This window comes from Mastomys coucha, unplaced genomic scaffold (genome assembly GCF_008632895.1).
Source record: "Mastomys coucha isolate ucsf_1 unplaced genomic scaffold, UCSF_Mcou_1 pScaffold17, whole genome shotgun sequence".
NCBI lineage: Eukaryota > Metazoa > Chordata > Mammalia > Rodentia > Muridae > Mastomys > Mastomys coucha.
In genome coordinates, this window is record NW_022196899.1 from 23904779 (window position 1) to 23913209 (window position 8431).

Genomic DNA, 8431 nt, shown 5'->3' on the forward strand with positions numbered 1-8431 from the left:
CCCACTTTGTAGAATATGTTTGCCTCCACTGTCAGGTAATTTGTTAATTTCTCTTCCACTACAAGGATTTCTGTCTGCGTCCTCTATGCTTTCTTTTGATGTTAAAGTTATTATTGGCTTTGGGCATGTGCTTTGCTTTTAAGTCAAGTCCTACTTTTATACCAAAGTTGTACTCTGCTGTTTTAAGATGAATGCCAGCTGGCAGTACCCAGGGACCAGCTTTTTGAGCGCAGTGTGCAAGCTTACTCTGGGGGATGCTATCTGCCTGATAAGTTGCTTCCTTTTTAACCCAAGATGAAACTGCCTTAGACATAGTTTGCTGTTTGATATTTGCATGAGAAAAACAGTCCCACCTCCCTTCCCTGTATATAATGCTTAGGCCATGATGGTGACACAACACATACAGAGGTCTTTCCCTAGGATTCATGGACCCTGTGCCTTGAAAAGGGTGACCTGAAGTATTATGCCATATTAAGTTGAAACAGTCACCTGCTATACCAAATGTATGCTTTTAATAATCCATGTTTGCATGTAGACATCATCTTTCACTCAGGAAGACCTCAAAACGGGGAGCACTCAGGAGATTCTAGCTCATTCTGGTACAAAGCCAGAAAGGTAGTCATCAGCATGTTTCACAAGCCACCAAGGAGAACTTGGTGGTCAAGGGCATAAGAAATGCCTCCAATGTGGTGGTACAACACCCAGAGGTGATCCTTAGCTTCTTTGTAATGTGAATGTGACACTTTTGCCAAAGCCTCAGAAAAGACTTGGAATGATCAAGAGATTTACATAGGATCAGAAAAGTGGCCAGTATAAGGAAAGCCCTTTCCTTCTACATGGACCTTCCTTGTGGGCCCTGTGGGGGAGATCCTGAGAAGTTAGTTAAGATATTGTTGCAAGGCTGCCATCAAAATAACTGTGGTACACTGTTTACACTGGGTACACTGGGTACACTGGGAACACAGCTCTAGAGGCACACTAAGTGGCTCTTCAGCTCTTCTCTTTTTATAGAAATTAGAACCAAAATCAACTTTATCTTCTTTGATCTACTAAATTACATTTGGCTGTTTTTTCATATTATTAATAATGAGTTAAGAATGTGTAGAAGAAAGAAACCCTCCATGATGTTTTCTACTGGATGTTTTTTTTTAAAAGAAGGGGAACCCACTTTGTCTTGTGTGTGTGTGTGTGTGTGTGTGTGTGTGTGTGTGTGTGTGGTGTGTGTGTGTATTCATGCAATTATTTGTTTTAGGCACATGGATTGACCTCAGTGATTCATATATGCAAGGCAAGCTTGGGGACACAAGGCTAGCTTTCTCCATCCCAGTCCCCTCAAAATGTTTCTTGATTTTTCTCTGTGGCTATAAAGATAGTTGCAGAACACCTTCTGTTTGGAGAAACTAAAGGGTGTTTGGCTGGAGCGAAGCTTAGTCATGATAAAGCTAACATTCTATTAGAAGAGCTCATTTCCTGGCCAATCATGTCTGTCTTCCAAAGATGCTTCTCTGCCTCTCAGTAAAAATTAGACTCAGAATATACATTGGGATCTTTGTATCCAGAGGTCAAAAGCTTGACCTCACTATAGCTTTCATGAGTTGGAGCTCCCCACATTGCTAGGGGTAGATGAGGGGTCCAGGCTGTGTTTCTTGGGATGGTCAAGTGTATATACATATGGTCTATCAACTCAGGCTGTCTCTGCAGCACCAAGACTGACAGATACATTCCCACCAAATGTTGACTCTGTTCAGACATGGACAATGTCACTCAGCCTCCCTCCCAGCCACTTCCAAACATACAAGTTCCACTTGGCTTTCCCTGCTCCTGCATGGTCCTTTGAATAAAGCTATAGAAAAATAAAGCACTCTAGCCAAACCTTGGGAGTTGGAGGAGGGAGAAATCAGCTGACAGCTTCAAAGGGAAAAAAGACCAGCAATAGTCTGAAAATTCTGTTTCTTCATATAGATTCTACAGGGAGTACATTTCTCTATTATTTCAATTATTAGAACTTCCTGAATAGGTTGCAGGTCACTCATAATTCACACTTCTGTCAGTTTTAGACATGCCAAGTACAGCATATTATGCATAAATAAAACTTCCAGTGTTTGACCAGGGAAATAAATAGAAAGCCATAACAATGAGTCCTTGTTCATCTTTTAAAGAGTAAATGGTTTGTTTTCTTTCTTGTTTTCTCCTGGACACTGGTTTATCTTCTAAGTCAGTAGTACAAACATAGTACTTTGAGGTAACCCAAGTGTAGCAGATTATCAGCAAAGCTGTTCTGAAAGATTCTTAAATTTTCTCTTCTGCAGAATAATGAACAAGAACATACAGTTTTACCTTTTGTAAGGACAAATGGAAATGTTGTTATTTTGATGGCAGATTTGGTTGGACAGAGGCCTTGACAAAATGGACTTAGTCTGAGAGCCTCCTGTGGACTATGAACTTTTCTCAGAATGCTTTTGAGTAGTGTGGGCTTCTTGAGCTTTGAGTAACTGAAGGAACTAAGCATCCAATGACATGTACTTAATGTTAATTCTCATTTTATTTTTATATACGATGCATGTAACATAATATATAATTAATTGTGACCCATATCAAACACAATTATAGTTAATCTGGTTGTTAAGCATTAACAATAATACATAACATAAGATTGTTAATAGTTTATGTAAAAATTTAAATTCATTGAAAATATGAACTTTGTTTATTAGATGTCTCATGTAAAATACATGTCTTAGTATACAATTGTTTATATGTAATACTGAGTGACAGTTGATCTCTCAGAATATTAGAATTGGCTGACTTCTGTCTGTCCCACTGCTATTTTTTTTTAAATTCTTTGTCTTGTCTTGTGGACTTTCTTTTTTTTTCATCTAGAATTGGTTTCAGGGTTTGGTTAAAATAAATTAATTATAAAAATATATCTATAGTAAGTGATGCCTACTTACAAGTATATTTACGCTTAAGCAATAAATGTCACTAATAATGAAGGAGAACAATGTTAACTTTTTCTCATCTTGTTTTTCAATTATGTAAACAATTAAGGATTCTTTTTGAAAAGTCATCAATTTTGCTAGTGAGAGAAAGTACAAAGAAAGTAGGTGATAAAAGACTATGACTAGGTCAGTTAGTAAAACAATCACTATAGATACTTAGCTTTTTAAGTTGAAGAATTCAGAAATCCAAGGATATCATTCATGCTTTTTGGAAAAGAAAAAAAAAACCCAGTCTATCCATTTGCTAGAAAAATTAAATTTCGATGCTATGAAAAAGTTTAGCTGTATAGAAAATTGAGTCATGTTCATAACATCTATTTCTAAATTTTAGTATCAGGTATCAAATTTAGAATTTGAGAAGAGATCAATGAGTTTGAGATATGTAATAACTCAACTGAGTTTGAGATATTCAATAACATGATTGTTATATTAGAATTTCCATGTACCTGTTTCCCAAACTGTAAGGACCATTCTTCTGCCTTTCCACTGTGTGCTGGGATTGCCTTTCATTCTAGCTGAGTTTTTATATGTGTGTGTGTGTGTGTGTGTGTGTGTGTGTGTGTGAGAGAGAGAGAGAGAGAGAGAGAGAGAGAGAGAGAGACAGAGAGAGACAGAGAGAGACAGAGAGACTGAGAGACAGAGAGACAGAGAGAGAGACAGAGAGAGAGAGAGGCAGGCAACAACTTTTGTATTGGTTGAAACTTCTTCCTGAATACTTAAGATTTCTGTACTTGTATTGAATTCATCACAAATCCTGGGACATTTTAATTTTGGATCTGGTTAAGTTTTTCCATACAACTACAATGGGAAAGGAGAACTGTTAACTCTTTTATGGAATTTAGCAGGCAAATCAACTCCCAGTTTTTCCACAGCACAAACCCCAGAAAAGTAGTGTATTTTCTTCGGGTGCATAACTCAGATGACACAGGGTTTATAGGCTTGCTGTGCAGCCAAGTCTCTGGGGATGCCCTGGTCTTAAAGGCGGGGTGTCTATAAGCATCCACATCAGTAAACGTCTGCACACACCACTACTGATGCTGTCAGTTTCTTATTTACCACAAGATGTTTTTATAACTCGAAAGGAGAGACACAGCATTTCCTGAGAATAGAGACACGGTATTTCCTGAAGCAGGAGGTTCATTCAGGGTTGTCTCCCATCATTTTCCCATGTAATTCAGTTTGAGGGGGAAAAAAGAAAACGAAATGTCATTTTGTTTTATATTAAAGGACTTCTCTCACATGTCAAATGCTTGCTAGTATATTTCTATTGTCATAGACATATCTGGGCTCAAGTATTCAAATTATACTTTGGTGTCATTCTAATTAGAAGAGGACTATGTAGTTTGAATTCAGGTCTTCTAAGATCCCAGGGAATGGCAGACAGCAAGGATCATAGGAGCAGAAATACCTTGAGAGGAGAACCGGACAGACCCTCAAGAGGATGGTGTGGAGGGTGGACTTCGAGGCACATTCTTATTGCTGCATGGGGAAGCATGCCCAGAATTTGCCCTCATTATGACTGGCGCTTGCCAGTTCTTTTCAAACCCCAGTTTCATGAGCACCATAAAAATTCAGTTAAAATAGAAAAGAACACCCTGAAGTTAAAATCCACTCTGCTTTGCCTCGCCTTTCATGGCCTGGAATGTCACCTTTTACCTCCAGTAAATAAAGCCAACGTCAACACTCTTCCATGCCTTTTATATTTTATGCACTCAATATTCTTCACATGACAATCTGGACACTTACAGGGTAATTACAGGAGTGATCTACGTCCCGGCAAAGAGAATTGTCTTCATAATATATAGTTGCAGTGTATCTATCATTTTCTTTTGTTCCTTGGACTGCTCACATTGGATTGAGTAAATCTAAAATGGAATTAAAAGAGACATGATTAATAGAGGACTGGAAAGAAATCATGATATCATAATACTTTCTTCAAGTGGCCTGACATGTGTGTCTGGGAAGCGTTCCTCAGCCAATACAATCCCGCTCTTTGACCGTCTTGCTGTGTCTGCCTTTTTAACCTCACTGCTTCCGAGAAGCGACCAAAAAGTCTGAATGTGTCACGATTCAAATGTTAACATGCTGCTGGAAAGGAAACTAATAAGTTAAACGTGTAAGAGATGCCAGGACAGAGGTGATTCAAACTGTTGAGAGAAGCCATTGTTTTCTAAGGGGGAAATGGACCCAAGGCGGAAGCAGGGTACTCACTCGTGTTTAACTTGAAGGTGTAAGGAGAAAGGCACATGGGTGCGGTGATATTATTCTCACCTGCTAACTTCTTGAACAGAGCTTGTGAGGCCCTAAAGAATGATGGTTAGGCCTCTGGGTGCAAGGTGACCGTGTTCTGCGTTGGGTTTCCTTTTTAAATAGAAACTGCAAGAGAAGGATCCTGTTCTGTGATAGTCTAGATTTCACTTTTAGACAAATAAAAGAATCTTGGGTTATATTACAGCAGTGTTCAGCATTTCTTCCTGATGGCCATTATAAAGGGAATTAAGCTAGCTTAAATACTAACGAATAAAAAAAAGCTTCATTTTGACAAGGAAGAAACCAAGCAGAAAATATTCCTCATTGGAATATGTATGTATATACACATATACGTATGTATATTCATTTCACATAATTCTGTGCTCTTGTCTTTTTTATAGAAACACACACACACACACACACACGCACACACGCACACACACACACACACCACCACCACCACCATCACTACCAACTGGAGTGTAGAGCCATCTACTGGAAGGAAGAGGCACATACTTCTCTATGAGCTCTTAAGCTTTTCAAAGGATAAACAAATAGTTAAATATAAAAATAGAGGGATATTTTCAATTATCTTATAAGCCAGTTTACACAGATTTCCCCAGTTTGAAGCAACCAGACAGTCCTGGTTAGCGGACACAGAGCCAGTCCAAGGCTGGTGTCAAATGAACAAACACTGTCTTCTAGGTTATTCTTCCTATTCCTTGGTTGCATTTGTCTTCTCTATTTTTTTTCCCTCCTACATTTGTCCTGGTGTTCACAATAATGGGGGGTGGGGGTGCAGTCTTGTTTATTTAAGGATTAGCTAGTAAACGTATTGGTGTGTGGTAACAGGAAAACAGAACACAAGTTACCATGAGCAAGATGAACGTGTAAGAGAAGACATAGGGCCAGTTCACACTGAAGGTTCATAGGGCTAAAGTTTTTAGTGTTTATGAGGCACAGTACAACTTTCCTTTTTCTCCCCTCAAACCATCATCTGATTATAGAATGGCTATTTAATAAATAACCTCAGGATAAGACGAATAACTGACAGCATTCTAGTGGTAAAATAAATAACATATCTTGAAGATGTTTGTGCTTAAATGTGTTGTTTATCGATGATAAAAGCCTGGTGCCTGAACATGCCGGAGGCCATGGCTTCTCTGTCACTGAGCTCTTAGGAAAGGCAGGTAGACCTTGGACATTTCAGATTATGATTCTCCACACAGCTTCCCCAACCCACTAGTAGCAGATTTCTTAAGTCTTTCCTGTCTGCCTTTACTTAGTGAGAAAGCCAGGGCGTAAGCACTCAAATAAGCAGCCAGGATACAGAGTGAACACGAGGCACAGTGCTTGTCTGTTGGAGCTGCAATCAGGAGCTGGGGCACGAGGTCAGGGCCTAGCTAGGGGATCGCCTTTCTCATTGGTGGAAGCAGAGAGTGGTGTTTGGAAACAAAATGATTCTGTTCTCTAGAGACCATAGCTGTTCAGTTTGCTGTGATCCATCAGCCACTCCCCTTGGAGCTTCTTGTAGAGACAGGATCCCCTGCTAAGCAGGGCCCCCTCAGGATTAGCTAGGGTACCGCAGGACAGTCGGGAGTAGTTCAACCTTGGGAAGGTGTGGCTTGCTAGGTCTTGAAGAATTCAAAGATGGGAAAGTTGGTTTCTAAACATATGTAGATTATAGGTAACACAGCAAACTCGCATTATGAAATTTGTTCGTATACTAGCTAGGATTTGGAAATGGTTTGTAAACTCCTTGAGAGATTTTTTTTTTCCAACAAGGAGATTATTTTCTTCTTAGTTAATAAAACAGAAATTACCATTTCCTTTGATTAAAAAATAAAAACAAAAGGGAATATGTTTATGAAAATAGGAGAAAATGTACAGCTGCCCTGGTGCATCCTGCCTTTTGTTAATGTTTGCTCATGTCTGTTTTTCCTGCCACCTGTGCCTGCTCTTTGAAGATATTCTACCGAGTAGTCGCAGACATTGCGCCTGGGGAAGAACTCCTGCTGTTCATGAAGAGTGAAGAGGACCCGCATGAGCCCATGGCGCCTGACATACACGGTGAGTGTTGAGCTCCAGGCGCAGTGCTTTCAGGAGCAACATGTCCAAGAAGGTCCTTCACAACTGTGGTTTCTTCACTTACTTCCTTGGCTGCACAGTACCATTCTGACAAATGTGTTATCTCAGAATGAGCATTTTCTGGAGTTGACACATGACTACATTGATGGAGAAAGCAGTTAGCTGAGGTCTAAGCTGAAGTACACAAGAAGAAAAAATCTGAAGACTTGATCAAAAGCATCACCTTAAGTTTGGTTACAATTCCCTCTGTGAGAATCATTCCACTCTTTTAAAGAGTTTGTTTGTTTGGTGCATGAGTGTTTTGCCTGCATGTTTGTATGCTTACAATGTACATGCAGTGCCTACAGAAGCCAGAAGGGGGTGTTAGATCCCACAAGCTTGAGTGATAGCTGATTGTGAACCGCCATGTTGGTGCTAGAAATTGAGCCCAGGTCCTCTGCAAGAGTATCAGGTGCTTTAACCACTGAACATCTCTCCAGCCTTCCCTTTTCACTTCTTGAGAGTCATCACAGGTAGCCAGGCTTGAATCTTCAAATGACCAACTGTCTCTCCCAGGTATATTTCTATTACTGGGAAAGTGTCTCTGTGAGAGCAAAATCTTAATTGATTGTGTGTCATTGAGCTAAGACAACTTTTTTGTTTTTTTCTTTTCCTTCCAATTCCCGTCTCCTAATATAATGTGACTTGGTTCAACATACCATGTTGAACCAAAAATACTTTAGTTAGAGGCTAGGCTCCAGTGACTCAAAGGAGGACTTTAGCTTTTGAACCTAGTTATTTTTATTCAAGCAGTGTCCCCTCTAGTTGAGCTCTATTTTGTTTCTTTGTAAAGTATTCTGGTGGTTTGGGGATGTCTTTGGGGCATGCATTTTCCTTTTGGAAGTCAGACATGAAATTGCCTTTAGAAATCTAAACTTCCTAGTCAGTGTAGTTGAGTTTGAGCCTGAATGGGGAGTCTGGCCTTTCTTAGACAGTACAGCATGCTTAACTCTAAAAAAAAAATGTGCAAGCTGGACTCCTCCAGTGTACCATTTCTCTTGTACACGGTCATTGAGCTCTAGGTGTTTCAGGCCCAAATAGAAGTGATCATTCCATTC

The 8431-nt window shown here is 39.7% G+C and overlaps 1 protein-coding gene across 14 annotated transcripts in view; it reads left to right on the plus strand.

The window, feature by feature from the left end:
* Mecom (MDS1 and EVI1 complex locus) overlaps positions 1–8431 on the plus strand; it is a 553659-nt gene that overhangs the window by 499880 nt on the left and 45348 nt on the right. For all 14 annotated transcript variants that reach the window (XM_031376543.1, XM_031376544.1, XM_031376545.1 and 11 more), the window contains one exon: positions 7214–7316. In XM_031376543.1, the coding sequence (XP_031232403.1) occupies positions 7214–7316 (103 nt within the window). The remainder of the gene's footprint in view (positions 1–7213; positions 7317–8431) is intronic.